Source organism: Dromiciops gliroides, chromosome 2, assembly GCF_019393635.1.
Source record: "Dromiciops gliroides isolate mDroGli1 chromosome 2, mDroGli1.pri, whole genome shotgun sequence".
In the NCBI taxonomy this organism is placed as follows: Eukaryota; Metazoa; Chordata; class Mammalia; order Microbiotheria; family Microbiotheriidae; genus Dromiciops; species Dromiciops gliroides.
Genome location: NC_057862.1, coordinates 148,475,936 through 148,498,428, shown reverse-complemented (window position 1 = coordinate 148,498,428; position 22,493 = coordinate 148,475,936). Strand labels below are relative to the sequence as shown.

General features: G+C 40.9%; 1 protein-coding gene across 3 annotated transcripts in view; it reads right to left on the bottom strand.

Moving 5' to 3' along the window:
* Positions 1 to 22,493, bottom strand: part of ANKDD1A (ankyrin repeat and death domain containing 1A) — a 59,982-nt gene that overhangs the window by 20,313 nt on the left and 17,176 nt on the right. For 2 of the 3 annotated variants that reach the window (XM_043980396.1, XM_043980399.1), the window contains exons 4-8: positions 21,677 to 21,775; positions 15,121 to 15,225; positions 10,880 to 10,978; positions 719 to 817; positions 140 to 238 (exon numbers count right to left, since the gene is read on the bottom strand). In XM_043980396.1, the coding sequence (XP_043836331.1) occupies positions 140 to 238; positions 719 to 817; positions 10,880 to 10,978; positions 15,121 to 15,225; positions 21,677 to 21,775 (501 nt within the window). The remainder of the gene's footprint in view (positions 1 to 139; positions 239 to 718; positions 818 to 10,879; positions 10,979 to 15,120; positions 15,226 to 21,676; positions 21,776 to 22,493) is intronic. The other variant, XM_043980398.1, reaches the window with a different exon arrangement.

Here is a 22,493-nt window from a genome sequence, read left to right as displayed (position 1 = left end):
TGTTGTTTTGATGACCCTTAACTATTTGTTATGTGGCCAAGGGAGAGAGAGACACAGGATCAGGCAAGGTTGACAAAGCACAGTGACGCTTTCCTCAGCAGTCAAACAAACAGAAGGCAAACAGGGCAGGTTGGGTCACCTGGGTCTGGGTGTTGACCTCACTGCCAGCCTGAATCAGGAGCTGCACACAGTTCAAGTGGCCTCCCTCGGTTGCCATATGCAGTGCAGTCAAGCCTTCCTGAAACACAGGAGAGAGATGACAGCAGCATGTCACAGAGAATAGAGATCCAGGCAGAAAGACCTGGGTTCAAGTCCAGACTCTGATACATCCTGGCTTTGTGACCCTGGTTAAGTCACATATAGATAGAGATAGATAGATGAGAGGGGGGAGGGGGAGAGGGAGAGAGGAAAAGAGACAGAGAGAGAGAGAGGGAGAGAGGGAGAGGGAGAGGGAAAGGGAGGGGGAGGAGGGGGGGGAGAGAGAGAGAGAGAGAGAGAGAGAGAGAGAGAGAGAGAGAGAGAGAGAGAGAGGGAGGGAGGAGGGATAAATAAACCTACATAAGTCAATAAGCACAGAGAGCAAGGTTCCGACAGAGAGGGATGCTTTGGATATACCTAATGAAAGCTGAGGTGAAGCCTGGCTTGGGAAAGCAAGGCTTCAGTCTGACCACCAGGCAAGGGGGAGCCTGCAGGGCTCACAGCAAGTGTCCTGACTTACTGCATTCTTCTCCTCTAGGTCCAGTCCAATCTCTATGATCCTCTGGAGCACAGAACAGTGGCCATTCTTCGCTGCCAGATGGAGGGCTGTGTTCCCCACCTGCAAAGAGATATTGGGTCAGGTAAGGAATGGGCCAAGTAAGTAATTCTACAAGGAATCAAATATTTAAATCAAGGGAAAGACCACTAGTCCCACCCACCCATTTTGTAGAGAGGTAACAGTGGGCAGTGAAAAGACCCCTGGACTCAGGATCCTACCTCGATTCGGTTCTTGGTGCTAACCCTTACTATCATTTAAGCACCAGGGCTCTCCGTAAAACAAGGGTAATATTTGTATTTTTGTTGATTTGTTTTCAGTTGTGTCTGACTCTGTGTGATTCCTTTTGGGGTTTTCTTGACAAAGATACTGGAATGGTTTGCCATTTCCTTAACCAGCTCATTTTACAGTGAGGAAACTGAGGCAAACAGAGGTTAAGTGACTTGCCCAGGGTCACACAGCTGGATGAGACTGAATTTGAATGCAGGTCTTCCTGACTCCAAGCTCAATGCCTATCCACAGTGCCACCTAGCTGCTCAATATTTGTACAATCTAACTTCCAAGAGGAATGAAATGACTGTAAACAACAACCTTCTCAAAGAGCTATTGTGAGGAAACTGCTTTGTAAACCTTGAAGCATAATATAAATTTGAGCTATTATTTTTAGAAATAAAATTTGATTGTAATGTACATGTGTATATATACACATATGATATAAATAAAATTTGCTTGCATATCACTTACATTTCCCAAGGTGTCCCCCATCCCTCTGTCTCCCAGGGAGCCATCCCCACATAACAAGAAGAAAAAACATTTCAGTAAAACCAACCAGTGTATCTGGAAAAGTCCGATTGATTCCATATGAAGTAGGCCAAACCCATGATCCCACACCTCAGCAAGAAGGAGGAAAGGAGGTACCTTCTCCAATCTCTTTTGAGACCAAGTTTGGTCGTTGTAATTTGCATTGTAATTCAATTTTAATTGTTTTGGCTTTCTTTTTTTTTTCCAGTTTTTTCTCTTTGTGGTTGATCTTGTATATATGTTGCTTTCCTGGATTTGCTTGCTTTACTTTTCCTATGCTCAAAGACTTTCTAGCTCAGTGAGGGACGATCCATGGAACAGCCTAGCTAAATCTGGAGAAGTTTATCACCCCCCAAAAACCCTGTCCAGGATGTAAAGGGTGGGGTATTTTTTCAAAGACAGAAATCTCCTAAGACATTGAGGGGTTGTAATTAATATGAGGTAATTAATTGTAGGATGAGAATTCTTGATCCCAGACATATGTCTTCATAACCAGATTATATGAGCTTCTTGAGGGCAGGGAACAACACAAATATATGGACCAAAATGCATACAAACATGTATGTGTGTATGTATGTATGTATGTATGTATGTATGTATGTATGTATGTGTATTATGACAAGCATGTGTCACATGTGTTTACACACAGATGTGACTTAAAGCCTGAATGTGTAGGGGAAATGCATTGCATTTATGTATAACTGTATGAATGCACATATATAATACACATGTATTATTTGTGTATCAGCACATATGTCCACACACAAACATATACATACCTGTATGTTTATACCTAAATCTATGCCTCTATTACACTGTGTATTACAATGTATTCACACAGGTAGACATGGGTCAAAGTATGTGCATATGTATAAACATGTGTGTGTTTATAAACATACAAGTGGGTGTATATCAGCAGGTAAACTCTTCATATATACATGTATGTCCACATGATTTTGCACACATGGGCCTGATTTGCAGTTATGGATATAAACATGCACACATTTTTTATATAAGTACATGTATATTATGCACATGAACATGTGTCAACACAAATGTATATATATGGACCATAGTGTGCATTTGTGTATAAAGCCTGTGTAAACACTGTGTAGTATTATATGTATGTATATATGTGTATATGTATGGACACACACACACATACACGTTGGTCCATTTCTGTGATTTCATTGCAATAAGGAACTCCTGGTGAGGTGACGCCTGGTAACTGTCTCAAAACTTATGGTCTTGGGGCAGCTAGGTGGTGCAGTGGATAAAACACCAGCCCTCGATTCAGGAGGACCTGAGTTCAAATCTGGTCTCAGACACTTGACACTTACTAGCTATGTGACCCTGGGCAAGTCACTTAACCCTCGTTGCCCCACCAAAAACAAACAAACAAAAAAAAAAACAACTCATGGTCTTAGAAAATCCCCTGGGATACTAAAAGGTTATGTAACTATTCAGCTAGCATGTGCCAGAGGATTTGAACTCAGGTATTCCTGACTGAGACCAACCATATATGAAGTCATGATGCCTCGTCTTTCATAACACTCAGTAAAGATTTTTTTAAACTGAATGAATTTTTCAATCCATTTTTTCCCCTTACGGTAAGCAACTTCATAGGACTTTGCTAAGTTCTAGAAGAAATACAAAGTTTAGCTAAGATAAGACTCCTCCCCTCAGGGAGCTTACAGTCTAGCAGGGCAATGACACATCAACACAGATGACCAGGACACCGAACAATATGATATAAAAACAGCAGTAATGGGAGAAAAATTAATCAGAAACTTCAAAGGGACTTTAGGTGTCAGCCCAACCATCCACCTGATGCAGGGATGAATACCTTCTACAACAGAGGCTCTTAATTAGAGGTATGTGAACTTGTTTTTTAAGAAATTCTGATAACTGGAGTTCAATGACATTGGTTGATTTGTAATCCTATCCTGAGTTCAAATCCAGCCTCAGACACTAACTAGCTGTGTGACCCTGATTCACCCTGTTTGCCTCAGTTTCTTAATCTATCTTTTGAGCTGAGAAGGAAATGGTAAACCTCTCCAGTATCTTTGCCAAGAAAACCCCAAAAGGGATCATGAAGAGTCAAACACTACTGAAAATGAATCAACAACAATATTTATATGTTTAAAAAACATTATTCTGAGAAAGAGCCCACAGGCTTCACCCAACTGCCAAAAAGGTCCATAAAACCCTCAAAAAAATTTAAGAACCCCTGGACTAGAGCATCTTAAAAAGATGGTCATGTGCTGGCCCAATCCACACCAAATACAACACCCTCATACCATATAACAGAGCCTCATACCCTGACCCATCCCCTGCTTGCTGTCCCCCCAAATCCTCCCCCTGTTCTCCTGGTCCTCTTCATTAAAAGAACCTGGGGGTACATATTATTCCCCCTCCCTCAGATTTAAGCCCCTTGAAAACAGGGATGATAGACAATCTCTGCATTCCCATCACCTAACACAGAGCCTGATGGGTATTTAATAAATGCTTGTCAATGAGTCGGTTGGTTAGAGCCTCTCGCCAGCAGGTGTTGCTGCTGAGACAGACCATTGGGAACAACCAGCCCCTGTGGCTCGTTTGTACTTCCCAACCCATAAATAAACCTCAGTTTGTGAAAGACTCTGCTCCCTGGGAAAGGTGCAGCCTTCACTGTCTCATCTGTGCTTTAGCCACTGACTTTTCTAAAAATAAGCTCCCATCACTCTGGAGGACGCCACCCCTCCCTCTGAGACGGAAGGGGCCCAAGTCACCCGCATTTAGACAAGCTGATGTAAATAATCCTGTCTGAAAATGTGCATGGGAATAATCAAGGGGCTAAAAATACCTACAAACAGAACAGACAGCATTATTTACACCATGGCTCCAGAGCCCACCTTCTGCATGATCTTTTACATACACACACACACACACACACACACACACACATCAGGGGGTGCTTAGTCCAAGGAGAGGTCCAGGACTGTGGGAGGCAACTCCAAGCCACAGACTCTTCATGTTCAAAGAGACACAAAGGAAACAGACAAAGCTTGGGGGATGTCACACATCCCGCTCCCACAAAAGGGTTGAGAGACAGTCTTTGTTGGTCCCTTTGCTTCTGGTTTATAAACATCAGTGCCCTGTGCTTTGAAGGCTGAGGCTGTTTGGATTTCCTAATATAAACCCACATCATCCTCATCATCAGAGCATGGTATTTCAAGCCCAAATTACTCAGTTACCTTCAGTGTGATTGACTATAAATAACAGCTAGCATTTATACGTTTGCAAAAAACACCTTGTAAATATTATTTCATTTAGTGCTCACAACAGCTGTGGGAAGTAGGTACTATTATTATCCCCTTTTTACAATTGAGGAACTGAGGCAGACAAGTCGGCCAAGGTCTGTATCTAAGGCCCAATTTGAACTTGGTTCTCCAGCCCAGTACTCTACCCACCATACTACCTAGAAGTCTATAAGAGCAGGGAATGTTTCATTTTTGTCTTTCTATTCCTAGCACAATTCCTGTCACACAACAGGTAGTTCATAAGCTCACTGATATGTGGGGGAGAGAGACAGATAGATAATTTTGATTACATTAAGTTAGAAAGGATTTTGCACAAACAAAAACAATGCAGCCAAAATTACAAGGAAAACAGGATATGGGGGTCGGGGAGATTTATAGCAAGTTTTTCTGATAAAGGTTTCTCAAATATGTAGGGAACTGAGCAAAATTTCTACAAGTGAGTCATTTCCCAATTGATAAATGAAAATAGGATATAAAAAGGCAGTTTGAAGAAGAAATCAAAGCTATCAAGTCATATAAAATGCTCTAAAGCAATAATTAGAGAAATGCAAATTAAAACAACTCTGAGGAACTGCCTCACACCTACAGATTGGCTAACATAACAGAAAAGGAAAATAACAAATGCTAGAGGGGATGTGAAAAAGTAAGGACACTAATACATTGTTGGTGGAGTTGTGAACTGGTCAAACTATCTTAAAAACAATTTGGAACTACCCACAAAGAACTATACAACTGTGCATACCCTTTGACCCAGCAATACTGCTACTAGGTCTGTATCCCAAAGGGATAAAAGGTAAAAAGGACTTATATGAACAAAAGTATAGCAGTGATGGCAAAAGTATAGTTGTGGTGGCAAAGAACTGAAAATTGAGGGGATGCCCATCCATTGGGAAATGGCTGAACAAGTTATATTATATGACTATGATGGAATACTATTATGCTATAAGAAATGACGCCCAGCAAATTTGACTTTCAAATACAAGACCCTAGAGAACCATAAAAAAAAAAAATTGGAGCTGGGGGACATACCTGGGGTCGTACAGTGGGCAACTGTCTTGTGTCTGAGGCCGGGTTTTGGCTGGGATCCCCCTGGGTCCAGGGGTGATGATTTGTCCACTGTGTCACTTAACTAGATGATAACATCTTTAGGGTTAAATTGAGGGGTGAAGGGAATTCATTGGGGGAGGGGTTAGGGCAGAAGTGAAATCCTGCATGAAAGTAACAGGAAAAGGCTTATGGAGTTGGGGAAGAGATGGGAGAGGAGCAGGGCAGTATATAAATTTTACACCCATCAGAAAAGGCTCAAAGATCTTAAACTCATCAGAGCTGCTTCAAGGAGGGACTAATAGACACACCCAACTGGATGGAGTAATCTATTTAATCTGGGCAGTAAATGAGCCTAACACTCATTAAAATTGACTCAAAGACCTCAATCTCATTAGAATTGGCTCAAGGAGGGACTAATGTACACACTCAATTGGGTAGAGTAATCTCTATAACCCTTCAGGAAAATAGGAGGGGAAGGGGATAAAGAGAGAGGGGCAAAAGAAGGAAGGGCAGAGTGGGGGAGGGGACAGACAGAAGCAAATCCCTTTTGAAGAGTGATAGGATGAAAGAAGATGGATAATAGAATAAATATCATGGGGAAGGGAATAGGATGGAAGGGAAACAGTTAACAATAGTAATCATGAAAAAGAGAAAAGGGGGAAAAATTGTACAAAAAATATTTATAGTAACTCTTGGTGGAGGCTAAGAATTGAGAATCAAGGGAATGTCCTTCAATTGAGGAATGATGGAAAAAGCTGTGTTATATGATTGTAGTGGAATGGACTTGTGCCACAGGAAATGACAAACAGGATGATCCCCAAAAAACCTTGAAAGACTAATGAACATCGATGTATGGTGAAGTGAGCAGAGTTGAGAGGACATTGTGCATAGTGACAGCAGTATTGTTCAGTGAGTAATTGTGAATGACTTAGCTACTCTCAGCAGTACAATGATCCAAGACAATCCCAAGGAACTAATGAGGAAGCATACTATGCACCGCTATAGAAAGAACTGATAAAAAGAACACTTGTGGATTGTACATATATAACCTGATTGTGATCTTGTGGAGGGGGGAGGGAGGGAGGGAGGGAGAAAATTTTGGAACTCTAAATCTTATGAAAATGAATGTTGAAAACTACCCTTACATGGAAATGGAAAATAAAATAAATGTTTGTTGAGAAAAAAAAAAAAAGAAATGACGCCCAGGATGGTTTCAGTAAACCTGGAAAGGCTTATGTGAACTGATACAAAGTGAAATAAACAGAACCAGGAGAACACTATACACAGAAATAGCAATAGCATAATGATGATCAACTACTCTTATGAATACAGTGATCCATGACAATTCCAATGGACTCATGATGAAAAATGCTATCTACCACCAGAGAGAAGTAATGAACTCTGAGTGAAGACTGGAGCATATTTTTTCCACTTTCATAATTTTTCTTGCTTTTCTTTTTTGCAAGATGGCTAATCTGGAAATATGCTTTGAATGACTTAACATATATAATGGCTATTGTATTACTTGCCTTCTCAATGGGTAGGGGAGGCAGAGGAGGGAGGGAGAGAATTTAGAACTTAAAATATTTTTAATAAAGCTAAAACAAATGAAAATAAATGTTTATTGATGGACTAAGAGGGTGTGGCCCCTCATATCTGAGGGCCCTGGACAAACCCCAGCAACCTTACTTTCAGTCAGGGATTCCTATGCACCCACCCCAAAAAGGTTTCCCAAGATATGAAAGGAATTGACAGAAAGCAGCACACACAATGACTACAAGGTAAATAGAAAGAACAATAAAAACAACAGCAAAATGAACCTGAATACTATGTAATTATAATGACCCAGCTTGGCCCCCAAAGAAGAGATAGGAGAATTACCTTTCCCACTTCTTTGCAGAAGTGGGGGCTAGGGACTTGAAACTACATTTAATGTCAGCCTCGGTTGATGGGATCATCACTTTGGCTGAACAACCTTTTTATTCCTTTTTATTTTATTCTTTTAAATAAGGAGTGGGTCTCTGGATAGGGGTGGAGAGGGGAAAAATACATATATGTATATATACATATATGTGTGTGTGTGTGTGTGTGTAAAAGGTAATACAAAAAACAAAAGATGGCAATAAAAAAGTTTTAAATAGAAGTACTGTGGAAAATGGAGTAGCTAGGTTGTACAGTGGATAGAACAATGGGCCTGGAATTAGAAACACATCTTTCTGCATTCAAATCCAGCCTCAGACACTTATTAGCCATGTGACCCCTGGCAAGTCACTTATCCCTGTTTGCCTCAGTTTCTTCATCTGTAAAATGAGCTGGAGAAGGAAATGGCAAACCATTCCAGTATCTTTGTCAAGAAAATCCCAAATGGAATCACAGAGAGTCAGAAATGGCTAAAAACAACTGAACAACAACTATAGGAGATGGGATTTTAGTTCCATCTCCTCTGTGAACTTTCTATATGTCCTTGAATGGGATTTCACCTCTCTGGACCTCAGTTTCCTCATCTGAAAAATAAGTTGATTAGACTAAATGAACTTAAATGTCCTAAATGTCTAAAAATTGTGACTGTGAACATCCTACATCTAATGATGAAAATTTAACCCTCTCCTATTGATGAAGTCATAGTACTGCTGCTGCTGCTAACAAAAATATTACTAATTGACACATATATGCTAAGGTTTGCAAAGCACTTTGCATATACTCTCTCATTTGAGCCTGGAAACTATTGAAATAAATACAATTCAGGTTATCATTATTCACATTTTAAAGATAAGGAAACTGAGGCACAGAGAAGGTCATACAATCTGTTTGTTCAATAAGCACCTAAAACTAATTATTACTGATCATGAAGTAGTTTTCAGTTGTGTCTGATTCTTCTCGATCCCACTGGGATTTTCTTGGCAAAGATACAGGAATGGTTTGCCATTTCCTTCTCTAGCTCATTTTATAGAGGCAAACAGGGTGAAGTGACTTACCCAGGGTCAAACAGCTAGTAAGTGTCTAAGACCAGATTTGAACTCAGAAAGATTCATCTTCCTGATTCCAGGTCAGACACTGTATCCACTGAGCCACCTAGCTGCCCTTCAAAAACTAATGATTAGTTACCAGATATTGTTCGAGAATTTCAGCAACATGTTATATTTGCGAAGTGGTTTAAATAAACTAATATGTAGACTGTGTATAGAAATAATTTGTCTCCTGACTGGTTTTGCCCATGGCCAGGCTTTTCAGACTCTGAAGGATCTTGAGGGACCAAGTGTTCAACAGACATACTTGTATTTTGACTAGGATATGCCAGCCATGAACTGGAGAATGAACTCCCTGCCTGAGGAATTCCCCCACTCTCACCTCTCCTACAATACCTTCAGAGCAGAATGAGAGCCAGAGGCCCCAGGTGAGGGTGTGGGCAATGGGGTTCTGTAACCTATCAACTGCTCTTGATACTATTACTTACATGTAACACCCCATTTTCTAGCTAATTGTCCCTGGTGCCTAGAATGTTCAGCCTTCTCACCTCTCTCCTTCAGAATCCAGAACACAACTCAAAGGCACCCTTTTATGTGGGACTTGTCCTTCAAATTTTTTGTTCTGAATTTAAACATCAATTAAAATAAGCATTTCCATATGCAAAAATAGAACGGAGGGGGGTGGGAATGATTGTACATGAATCTCTATTATGTATGGATTCCTTTTCCTTAAAGTATATAATAAATTTGGGGCAGCTAGGTGGCGCAGTGGATAAAGCACCGGCCCTGGATTAAGGAGTACCTGAGTTCAAATCCGGCTTCAGACACTTGACACTTACTAGCTGTGTGACTCTGGGCAAGTCACTTAACCCCCATTGCCCCGCAAAAAAAAACCCCAAAAAACAAAAAACACAAAAGTATATAATAAATTCAACATGGAACTTTCAAAGCTGTCCTGCTTGTCTGTGGTTTTTTTGTTTTGTTTTGTTTTGTTTTCTGTTTGTCTTGTTTGTTTGTTTTTGTGAGGCAATTGGGGTCAAGTAATTTGCCCAGGGTCACACAGCTAGTAAGTGTCAAGTGTCTGAGGTCAGATTTGAACTCAGGTCCTTCTGAATCCAGGGCTGGTGCTCTATCCACTGTGCCACCTAGCTGCCCCTTGTCTATGTTTTCTTATGAAGATTGTGCCAATCTTTCCCTTCCACCAGCTAGGGCTATCTCTGTAAATCTGTAAAAATCATCTTGTGTCTATCTGTATATATAGGTTATATCTCCCAGAAAGGGGAATCTACTTGAGGGTAGCATTGTATCTCTAGCACCTAAAATATGCTTGGCACATAGTAGATCCTGATAAAAGCTGATTGATTGGTTGATTCCTGAGCATCCCTTCTCAAACTTTTCCAAACTTGGGATCTGTTTATACTCTTAAGAACCATTGAGAGAGGGCAGCTAGGTGGTGCAGTGGATAAAGCACCGGCCCTGGATTCAGGAGGACCTGAGTTCAAATCCAGCCTCAGACACTTGACACTTACTAGCTGTGTGACCCTGGGCAAGTCACTTAACCCTCATTGTCCCACAAAACAAAACAAAAAAACAATAAAGAACCATTGAGAGGGGCAGCTAGGTGGCGCAGTGGGTAAAGCACTAGCCCTGGATTCAGGAGGACCTGAGTTCAAATCCAGCCTCAGACACTTGATGCTTACTAGCTATGTGACCCTGGGCAAGTCACTTAACCCTCATTGCCCCAAAAAACAAAACAAAAATTAAATAAGAACCATTGAGGACCACTCACAGAGCTTTAGTCTATGTGGGTTATGTCTGTCAATGCCTAATGTATTAGAAATTAAAGTATTTTTATGATTAAAATAGTTTTGACCTTGAGGATTCTCTGAAAGGGTCTTAGGGACTCCTGAGGGGTCCCTGAGCCACACTTTGAGAACCACCAATCTAAAGACTAGAAATTTTACAGCCTCCCCTCCCCACCAATCCTAGGTTCAGCTATTGGTAAGTACCTTGTCCTTCATGCAATGGTTGCAGCCAGAGCCAATCAAGAAGTCCAGAGTGTCAAGCTGCCCGTGCTCGGCCGCCAAATGGAAAGCTGTCCGATCCAGCTTGGAGTTCAGGAAGAAAAATAGATTTTTTTCAGTGCAACCCCAAAAAAGCACTTGGTACCATCCTCCTTGGCCTCCATCTCCATTCCAACCCTACTTCACATTTCCTTTGGGATAAACCCTGCAAAAGGGTCCAGTAGCAATCACAGAGGTCTTAAGTCTCCCCTAGAGTTCCAACTCCTCTGATGTACTAAGGGACTGACATTAGGTTAGTACAGAGGTTCCTCATTCATCTAGCATTCAGCTGCTGCACACTAGTGACTTGTTCATTTCAATGAAACTTACCCCTTTAAGTATCAATGCTTCATTCCTTCAGGAAGCAAAGATTTTAATCAACCTAGGCACCACCCAACCCCCTGTGACGCAAGTATTGTGATGCTTCACATGCTATATATCTAAGTAGATCGATATTGTTGAGTTGCTGTGACCAAAAAAAAATTGTTACCCTGATCATGACAAAGTTCCTCAAAATTAGCTAGACTGATCCTCAGATAACAGATATATATATGTATGTGTGTATATATGTATGTATGTATGTATATATATATATATGTATGTATGTATGTATGCATATATGTATATATATATATATATGGCTTGTACATTTGCCCACCATATTCAAACCCTAAGTCAGCTCGATGGCACAGTAGAAGGGGCACCAGAACTGAAGTCAGGAAGACCTGAGTTCAAATCCAGCCTCAGATATTTACTAGCTGTGTGACCCTGAGGTCAGTTGTTTCAATAGTGTCTGACTCAGGGGCAGCTAGGTGGCGCAGTGGATAGAGCACCAGCCCTGGAGTCAGGAGGACCTGAGTTCAAATCTGACCTCAGACACTTAACACTTACTAGCTCTGTGACCCTGGGCAAATCACTTAACCCCAACTGCCTCACTAAAAAAAAAAAAAATAGTGTCTGACTCTGTGACTCCATTTGGAGTTTTCTTAGCAGAGATACTAGAGTGGTTTGCCATTTCCTTCTCCAGTTCATTTTACAAATGAGGAAACTGAGGCAAATAGAGTGAAGTGATTTGCCCAGGGTCACAAAGCTAGTGAATGTCTGAGGCTGGATCTGAACTCAGGAAGATAAATCTTCCTGACTCTGGGCCTGGAGTTCTATCCACCTCACTCCCTAGCTCTAAATCTATGACCCTATTATAACTCCCAGGTCCTTGGACTCCATATTCAGGGCTTTTTATAATGGCTATTAGGGCGTCTACTCCAATAGCTTTTCTCTTTTTCCTGATCTTCTGGAAGCTGGGCAGCCAGATAATGAAGCTTGTTAAACCTCGTCCAAAAATCAGAGTAAATGGTCTCCAGAGGAGCCCCCGAAAGGCTTTCTTATGAATGAAAAATGCATGAACTTTGGTCCCACCAGCCATGGCCTCTCTCTCACTTTCCCGGAGGCCTTTTGCTAACTTCCCAGCTATTTCCCAGATAGTTTAAGCTGCATCTTATTATGCTCTAAGTTATTAGGGTCATATTCTCCAACCCTGCTAAGAAACAAGGCCAGTTGGACTGCTTTTGGGAAGAAGTTTAGGCAATCTGGAGTCACATGGCCCAGGGAATGGAAAATTTTAATCTCTATGGTTTAATATGACTCAAGAAATGTCCAAAAAGCCAATTAAAGGGAGGACCAGGAGGTGCAAGGGAAGATAAGTGAGCCAAAGCCCCACTTAGCCTGTGAGTCACTGCAAAGTCTCCTTTCCTAGAATTCTAGTCTGCTCGTCCTCACTTTCTCACGTGAACACACATCCCAATGTAATGAGGCGTTGGAGGAAGAATGGACAGATCCTGTTTCAACCCCACAAAGGCATCTTGTGCTCACCAGCAGCAGTTTGTTCTGGGAGAGTTCATTTCATTGATTAATCAGGTGTTAACTAATTGCTGGGCCTTCATGCATTCACTCCCAAGGAGAAGATAGACGTTGGCAGTGGTGGGAGATTTTTGATGCTGCTAGATCTCCAAGCTGGTTGCCATGCTCTGTTTATGTCAAGGCCTCCTCTCTGTGATTCTTCAATGGGAAAAGAAGTATAGCTGGGGGGCAGCTGGTGGCACAGTAGATAGAGCACCAGCCCTGGAGTCAGGAGGACCTGAGTTCAAATCTGGCCTCAGACACTTGACACTTACTAGCTGTGTGACCCTGGGCAAGTCACTTAACCCCAATTGCCTCACCAAAAAAAAAAAAAGTATAGCTGGTAAATACCCTCCCTCCCTCAGGGGCCCTCACACAAAAGGGGAAATCTACCATCTGTACTTTCTCCTTCCCCTCCCCAGTGATACTATATGGAAAGAGCTTTGCAAACCTATCTAAATAGGACCATTATCATCATCACCACCATCCTTTCCTCGTGGCTTTGCGGAAAACAAGCCCCTTCTCATAAAAGAGGATGATTACAACAGCCATTTGACTAGTCTCTCTGGTTTTAGCCTTCCTGAGTTCATCTTTCCAGGGCCCCAGTTTGATCTGATGCTTTGGAATCATGGAATGTCAGAGCTGGAAAGGCCCTTGGAGATCAGGTAGTCCAGCCCCTCCATATTGCAGAGGAGAGAGCTGATGGCTCCCCCATTATCCAAAAGAAAAAAAAAACAACTAAAAAATCCCCAGACTGGCACTCAAGAATTGTCATGATCCTACCCAGTGACACCTGGACTTCATCATGGGCACCAGAAACTCATCATCTCACAAGATTGCATCAACCCTTAGACTCATACTTCATCAGTACCCCATGACCCTGGCACCCCTCCTTCCCTCTGAAGGGACAAGGTAGAGATTGGACTTTTGGGAGCTCCTTCTCCATCCTTCATTTATGGAGAGCATCCAGGGCAGTCATCTCATTTCTCACCTGGCTACGCTTCTCTGGATTGCATCAGGCCCCTCACCTAGTCCTTCCCCTCACCCCCTTTTCAGATTTTTATGTATTGTCTTCTCCAATTAGACTGTGAGCTCCCAGAAGGCCAGGGTTGTCTTTTGCCTTTCTTTGTATCCTTAGTACTTTGCATAATGCCACGGTACCCAATAAGCACATAATAAATGTTTATTTATTGACCAAATGTATCCCAACTGTCTGTATTGGGAGCAACATCCTAACCCCTCCCACCACTCGAGTTGAACTAATTTTTCCTTAAAAGGCAAAGAAACCATCCTTGAGTCTTTTTGTTTTGGTTTGGTTTTGGTTTTCATCCTTGAGACTTGACTGACTCAGGGAAAGAATGGCTGAGGCTGTTGAATTCACCTCCTTGGTACAAAACAGTCACCAGAAGCCCTATGCAGTCAGATACTTGGCTAGTGGGGCACAACAGACAGTTCAGGCAAGGGTGCTTTGCTCACTGGAATCAACTCTGGAAAGTCCTCCTCACACATCATTGCCCAATATTCTTCTCTTATGGTTAGGTAATTGTTAAATGACTTGTGTCTCATCTTATTCTAGGCTCTGTCCAAAACACCTGTTCAGCCTTATTGTTCCCCTTCATGTACTCCAAGCTCTGGTCAAATCACTTATTTGTTGCTTTTCAGTTGTTAAGTCATGTCTGACTCTTCATGACTCCTGTTGGGGTTTTCTTGGCAAAGATATTAGAGTGGTTTGCCATTTTCTTTTCCGGCTCATTTCACAGATGAAGAAACTGAGGCAAACAGGGTTAATCGACTTGCCCAGGTCCACACAACTAGTATCTTTGGCCAAATTTGAACTCAGGTCTTCCTGACTCCAGGCCAAGTATTCTATCCACTGTGCCACCTAGCTGCCCCATAATAATAATAACTACCACATATGATACTTAGTAATAGGTATTATAATAGCATCCACCTCCCAGGGCTGCTCAAGGCTCAAACGAGATAATGTTTATAAAGCACAGTAGTACCTGGCACATAGCAGGCATTTGATAAAAGTTCCCACATTTTTTTCAATAAATGTTTACATGATAGATGAAAAGGAGTTGGGGACCTCTAGTCCAAGAAGACTGTGCCTGGGAAGGGGGAGTGAAGGAGAGAACGAGGAATAAAAATTGGAACTATAAATAAAAAATTTTATTACTTTAAAAAAGAAGAAGAAGACAATTATGCCCTTGGCCCAGCCTCTCAGAATTAAACTTGATTCATTCACCTAAAGTGAAAAAGGCTAGCCATAGGTTCATGATAGCTTTTACCTTATCAATTCGATCAAGGCACACATCCTCTAAATCTTCCATTACAAACTCCAGCACATGTACATGGCCCCTTTGAGCTGCACAGTGCAGTATATTCAGACCATTCTGAAAAAGAAAAAAGGTGTCTTCTTCAGTACCCATTTCCCTCCTCCCCAAATGACCTTGCCCCCATCCCCATGTCACCATTCACTGTCCTGATCACTAACATTCTCTTCTAAGGCAAATGGGTCGGTGATACCTCCTCTGACTCTGCCCCTCACTGATCTCTCTACTTCCTAACTTCCTGTGTCACTTAATGTCCGAACTTGGCAACTCAGTCCCCAACTTACAAATGATTAATGTGGAAAATTGAGAGCCCAAAGTACATTTTCCCACTGAAGTGATGGCTAGGTTCTGTGGAAGAAAATTTCGTACTCTGAATTTTAGGCATGAAGATTTTGTACTCTGAAGTTTAGCAATTTACAATTGCTAGAAGCAGCTTTATTCATTTAGATTATTCTAAAGCTAAGCATTTTATTTTTCTAAGAAAGGAACAAAGATGGGCAGAGTTAGCCCATTATTTTGAAAACTTCTCTCTAACTCAAACTGGTGTGGAGTTACAATTTGGGATATTCTCAAACAAAAGACAAAATTCCTCAATGAACTAAACCATGGCTACAGAGAGCCCAGGGAAAAATTCAGGTAATATTTTGCTTTCTAAAACAGAACAAGTCACTTAACTTGGCACTCTGTTGAACAATCATTTTCCTAAAATAGTTCAATATCTCTGACCACTCCCTTTAAGAATTCTCCTTTCCAACTGGTCTAAACTTAAACTTCTTAAACTTTTTCCTATATAATCTATTATTTGGCAACAGTAAAAGGTTGTGTATGCCCATTTTATTTTATTATTATTATTATTTTTTTTAGTGAGGCAATTGGGATTAAGTGACTTGCCCAGGGTCACACAGCTAGTAAGTGTTAAGTGTCTGAGGCCAGATTTGAACTCAGGTACTCCTGACTCCAGGGCTGGTGCTCTATCCACTGCACCACCTAGCTGTCCCGTATGCCCATTTTATATACCTATATCCTAGGGGTCACGTAAAAATTTCTCAGATGAAAAATGGTCACACATAGGAAAAGTTTAAGAAGCCCTGGTCTAAAGTTTCAAGAATTACTTCCATTAAATGAAGTAACCAGAGACTTGTTCCTTCTCTTAGTCTGATACTTAATCTAATCATTTTTGGAGAGTCCTTCCTCTGGGGGAAGGGTAAAAAGATTCCAGAGCAGGTCACTGTTTTAGAATTGATAATTAAAGAATGGATAAAATTTGTTTTTCAGATTAATCCAAAGGCTCCAGATTAAGATAATTTTAAATACTTTAAAAATGTTTAATAGTATTTTATTTTTTCCAATTACACATAAAGACGATTTTTAACATTCATTTTCCCTGGTCCATAGTGCTTTCTTTCTCTTTCTTTCTTTCTTTCTTTCTTTCTTTCTTTCTTTCTTTCTTTCTCTCTCTCTTTCTCTCTCTCTTTCTCTCTCTCTTTCTCTCTCTCTTTCTCTCTCTCTTTCTCTCTCTCTTTCTCTCTCTCTTTCTTTCTTTCTTTCTCTCTTTCTTTCTCTCTTTCTCTCTTTCTTTCTCTCTTTCTTTCTTTCTGAAGGGCAATTGAGGGTTAAGTGACTTGCCCAGGGTCACACAGATAGTAAGTGTCAAGTGTCTGAGGCCAGATTTGAACTCAGGTCCTCCTGAATCCAGGGCAAGTGCTTTAACCACTGTGTCACCTAGCTGCCCCTTAACATTCATTTTTTTAAAATAGTTGAGATCAAATTTTCTCCCTCTCTCCTTCATTTGCCCCTCTTCCTAAGAGGGTCAGCAGTTTGATGTAGGTTACATCTGTGCAATCATGTAAAACATATTTCCATATTAGTCATGTTATGAAAGTAGAAACTAGACCAAAAGAAAACACACACACACACAAACACACACACACAAATAGTATGTTTTCATCTACATTCAGATTCCTTCAGTTCTTTCTCTGGATGTAGATAGCATTTTTCATCATGAGTCCTTTGGAATTGTCTTGGATCACGGTACTTTTGAAAAATAGCTGTCATTCATAGTTGATCACTATACAATATTGCTGGTACTGTATATAGTGTTCTCCTGGTTCTGTTCACTTCAAATCTCACATTAAGTCTTTCCAAGTTTTCTGAAACCATCCTGGTCATCATTTTTTCTTTCTTTCTTTCCTTTTTTTTGGGGGGGGGGAGGCAGGGGGCAGGACAATGAGGGTTAAGTGACTTGCCCAGGGTCACTTAGCTAGTAAGTGTCAAGTGTCTGAGTTTGAATTTGAACTCAGGTCCTCCTGAATCTAGGACCACTGCTTTATCCACTGTGCCACCTAGCTGCCCCCTGGACATCATTTCTTATAGCACAATAGTATTCCATCACATTCATATACCACAACTTGTTCAGCCATTCCCTAATTGATGGGTATTTCTTCAATTGCCAATTCTTTGCTACCATAAATATTTTTGTACATGTAGGTCTTTTTTCCCTCTTTTTAAAAATCTCTTTGGGATACAGACCTAGCAGTGATATTGCTAAACCAAAGAGTGTGAGCAGTTTGATTGCCCTTTGGACATAGTTCCAAACTGCTCTCCAGAATGGTTGCATCAGTTCACAACTCCACCAACTGTGCATTCTAGTGTCCCTATTTTCCCATATCCCCTCCAACATATATCATTTTCCTTTTTCGCCATATTAGCCAACCTGATAAGTGTGAGGCTGTACCTCAGAATTGTTTTGATTTACATTTCTCTAATCATTAGTGATTTAGAGCATTTTTTCATATGACTATGGCTAGCCTTAGTTTCTTCATCTGGAAACTGCCTGTTTATATCCTTTGACCATTTATCAATTAATGAATAACTTATATCCTTATAAATTTGACTCAATTTTCTATATTTTTGAGAAATGAGGCCTTTATTAGAGATATTCACTGTAAAAATTGTTTCTCAGCTTTCTGCTCTCCTTCTAATCTTAGCTCCATTGGTTTTCTTTGTGCAAACCCTTTCAATATAATCAAAATTATCCATTTTCCATCTCACAATGTTCTCTCTCTTGTTTGGTCATAAATTCTTCCCTTCTCCATAGATCTGACAGGCAAACTATTCCTTGTTCTCCTTATTTGCTTATGGTATCACCCTTTCTGTCTAAACCATTTACCCATTTTGATCATATCTTGGTATATGGTGTAATATCTAGTTTCTGCCATACTTTTTTCTAGTTTTCTCAGCAGTTTTTGTCAAATGGTGAGTTCTTATTCCAGAAGCTGGGGTCTTTGGCTTTATAAAACACTAAATTACTATGGTCACTTATGACAGTATCTTGTGTACCTAATCTATTCTACTGATCTACCTACCACTCTATTTCTTAGCTAGTACTAGATAGTTTTGACAATTACTACTTTATAATAAAGTTTGAGATCTGGTATGGCTAGGTCACCTTCCTTTGCATTTTTTTTTCCATTAATTCCCTTGATATTCTTTTTTTTTTTTTTAGTGAGGCAATTGGGGTTAAGTGACTTGCCCAGGGTCACACAGCTAGTGTCAAGCGTCTGAGGCCGGATTTGAACTCAGGTACTCCTGACTCCAGGGCTGGTGCTCTATCCACTATGCCACCTAGCTGCCCCAATATTCTTTTTTTTTTTTTAGTGAGGCAATTGGGGTTAAGTGACTTGCCCAGGGTCACACAGCTAGTAAGTGTTAAGTGTCTGAGGCTGGATTTGAACTCAGGTACTCCCAACTCCAAGGCCAGTGCTCTATCCACTGCACCACCTAGCTGCCCCCCTCCCAATATTCTTTTAAAATACTTTTAAAATGTTTCTGAAAGAGAAAAATTTGAGAGGGGCCTTGGTCTGCTTCTATAGTTCCAAGGCTAGCCCACAAAATAAATTTGGTTAGGGATACCTGTATGGCTCCTTAAATGTACTAAATGCAAATTAAGAACAAAAATACAGTGTTCAAAGACTACAGGCAGTTATGTTAAAAAGTTCATTTGCAAATCTTGCCTGGAATTCTGGATGTATTTTCCTATAGAAACAATGTTATAAATGATGGCAAAATTCCCAGACTAGCCCACAGAAACCCAAGTAACCAATAGATTAGTTGAGTACATTTGCAAGGCAAAATAAAGAAGACAATACTGTTGAAATTCTGGGTAATTAGCTAAAACCAAAGCCAATAATGGTTTATCTTGAATCTAGGATTCATAAGAAAATTATGTGGAAGCCCTGAGGATCTTTCTATAGACATCATATCAAGAGATATTCAAGTGTCCCAGACAGGTAATCTCAAACTGAAACCTTTATTTTGGTCCACCCTGTTCCCTTCTCCTCAGATCTATTATCGTCCTCATCACCATGGGGAAAATTAGTTGAGAAGCACTTCCCTTTTTCTGGAAGTGTCTCACATCAGCTCTTTTTCTCAATTAATCCCTCTCTACCAAAATGAAAACTGAAAGGGTGCCAAGAAAGTGAATTCCATGGAAATTGAGGGGATACTGATAATTGGGGGATAGCTGAACAAGTTGTCGTATGTGAATGTAATGGAATGCTATTGTGCTGTAAGAAATGATGAGCAGGCCAACATTAGAAAAACCTGGAAGGGGCAGCTAGATGGTGCAGTGGTTAAAGCACCGGCCCTGGATTCAGAAGGACCTGAGTTCAAATCCGGCCTCAGACACTTAACACTTACTAGCTGTGTGACCCCGGGCAAGTCACTTAACCCCCATTGCCTAAAAAAAACCCCCCCAAAACCTGGAAAAACTTAATGGAAAGTGAGCAGAACCAAGAGAACCTTGTACACAGTAACAGCAACATTGTGTGATGATCAACTGTGACGGACTTAGTTCTTCTCAGTAATAGAATGATTCAAGGCAATTCCAAAAGACTGAGGGAAAATGCTCTCCACATCCAGGAAAAGAACTATAGAGTCTTGTTTGTTTTTTTGTTTTTTGTTTTTTGCAGGGCAATGAGGGTTAAGTGACTTGCCCAGGGTCACACAGCTAGTAAGTGTTAAGTGTCTGAGGCCGGATTTGAACTCAGGTACTCCTGAATCCAGGGCCGGTGCTTTACCACTGCACCATCTAGCCGCCCCTGAACTATAGAGTCTTAATGCAGATCAAAGTATACTATTTCACTTTTTTGTTGTTATTGTTTTCTCTTGTGATTTTTCCCTTTTGTTCTGATTCTCCTTTTATAACATGACTAATATGGAAATATATATAACATGATTGTGTGTGTGTGTGTGTGTGTGTGTATAGAATGTGTGGTAAAATAATGGAATTTGGCACCAACAGGGGACCAGTCTCAGTCACACAACTTGAAGGACCTCCCCTTTGGGGGAGGGAGAAAAAAGTAGTAAAAGGGACCTTCAACAGGAAGTTGGGTCTTTTCTTGCCCGGTGAGCTTCCAGGAGCAGACTGCTGAGAGGCCTCACAGTTGTTTCTTATTGAAACTATGGACCCCAGGTGGTGAGTTAATAAAAATGAATCCAACTCTTTGAATTAGCTGAGCTGGAAGCAAGTTTGAGGATTGTGTTGGCCTTTGTTAGAGCCAGGGAGATTATCCATTTTCCTCTTTCCCTATTCCCTTGTCATTGACTTAATTAATTTCACTTTTGCTGTGTATTTTATTCCCATTAATAAAAGCTGATTTGTTTGTGGAACAGAAGCTGTTGATCCCCTTTCTTATTGGGGCAAGCCACCCAATTAATTCTCCCCATATTAAATTTGGCCCCTACAAATGTATGTATGTATTTATGTATAACCTGTAACAGATTGCTTGCTGTCTTGGGGAGGGGGGGAGGGAAGGAAGGAGGGGAGAAAAATCTTATAAAAATGAATATCGAAAACAATATTTTTGTGTAATTGAAAAATAAAATGAAATACCACAGAAAGAAGGGAAGGGGAAAGGGGAGAAGGAGGAGAGGGGGAAGGGGGAAAAGGGGGGAAAGGGAAAAAAGGGGGGAAAAGGGAGAAAAAAGAAAGATAATTTAGATGCCTCTGCACAAAGCTAACCTACCAGAATGGGAAAGGGAACACAATTCTATTCTGATTGAGTGCTTTATCCCTGAGAGAGACCAGAAGGGTTGATGCAGGTCTCTCTTTCCACCAAACTCCAAGGAACTAATCACTAAGTTAATTCATCCAACAATAATTTTTAAAAGGGGACAGGGAAGTGAGGAGAGCAGGTGTCACTTGGGTTTCCCTCTTCTCTCACCTACCCTACCCCGTACACACATAAAGAACTTACCAGTACTTTCTTCCCCAACCCAGTCTTGCTCTGTTCAGATCACAGGACCCCGGTATAGCCCTGCTTAATTAAGTCTTATAGATTGCAATCTAGAAACCAGTTGGGGAAGCTGTGTTAGGGGTGAAGGGTGGAGAGCCTGCTTTATTATCCTGCTTGCTTACATTCCTAGGATTCCCTATACTTCACTCTCAGTGCCTGCTCCCAGGTGGGAGCAGGTGGCTCTGTAGTCCAGTCTCATCTGCCAGCACTCTCACCTTGTCCTCACAGTTGATCTTGGCCCCTGAGTTGACTAGCAGCTGTAGGATCCTTAGGTGGCCAAACCAGGCAGAGAGAAGCAGTGCGTTCATCCCAAACTAGAGGGAGAAAAGAAGAAAGATGAAAAGACTGTTGTTTTTTTCTTCATTCTTCCTGTAGCTATGTTTCTTCCTGTTCCACAGAGGTGCATTTATTTATGTACTCATATAACATACCCAGGCGCCCCTGCATGTTAAGGCAAAACTTGACTCCATGTGACTAACACACTGGTCCTATTACTTAACCTCTAGATCAGAGCTTTTTGGATGGTATATCCTATTAGCATAAAATTTGAGCATGTAGCAATGTGTATACATATTTTCAAATTATGTACATACTAAAAAGATACATACTGTAAAACATACAAAAATAGGTATTTTTAAAAGAATGAAATAACGATAAAATAATATTTGATCCTAGAGTCAACAGGGAATTCTTGGAGCTTATTGACTAGGTTGTGACAAGATTGATCAGAGAGTATCAAGGTTATACTCTAAGCTTTAGGAAAATCACATTAGCAGCTCAGCAGAGGATGGATTGGATCAGAGAGAGACTTGAGGGAAGAAGACCAATTAGGAGACTATTACAAATCCAGAAAAGAAGTGCTGAAGACCTGAACTAGGGTAGTGGCTCAGAGGAAGCAAATTTGAGAGATGTTGTGGGGGTGAAAATGACCACATTTAGCCATTTAAATAGTTATTGGGGGTGAAGAAAGTCAAAGACTGCTAAGCTGGAAAGATGGTAGTGCCTTCTACAGTAATAGGGATATTCAGAGAA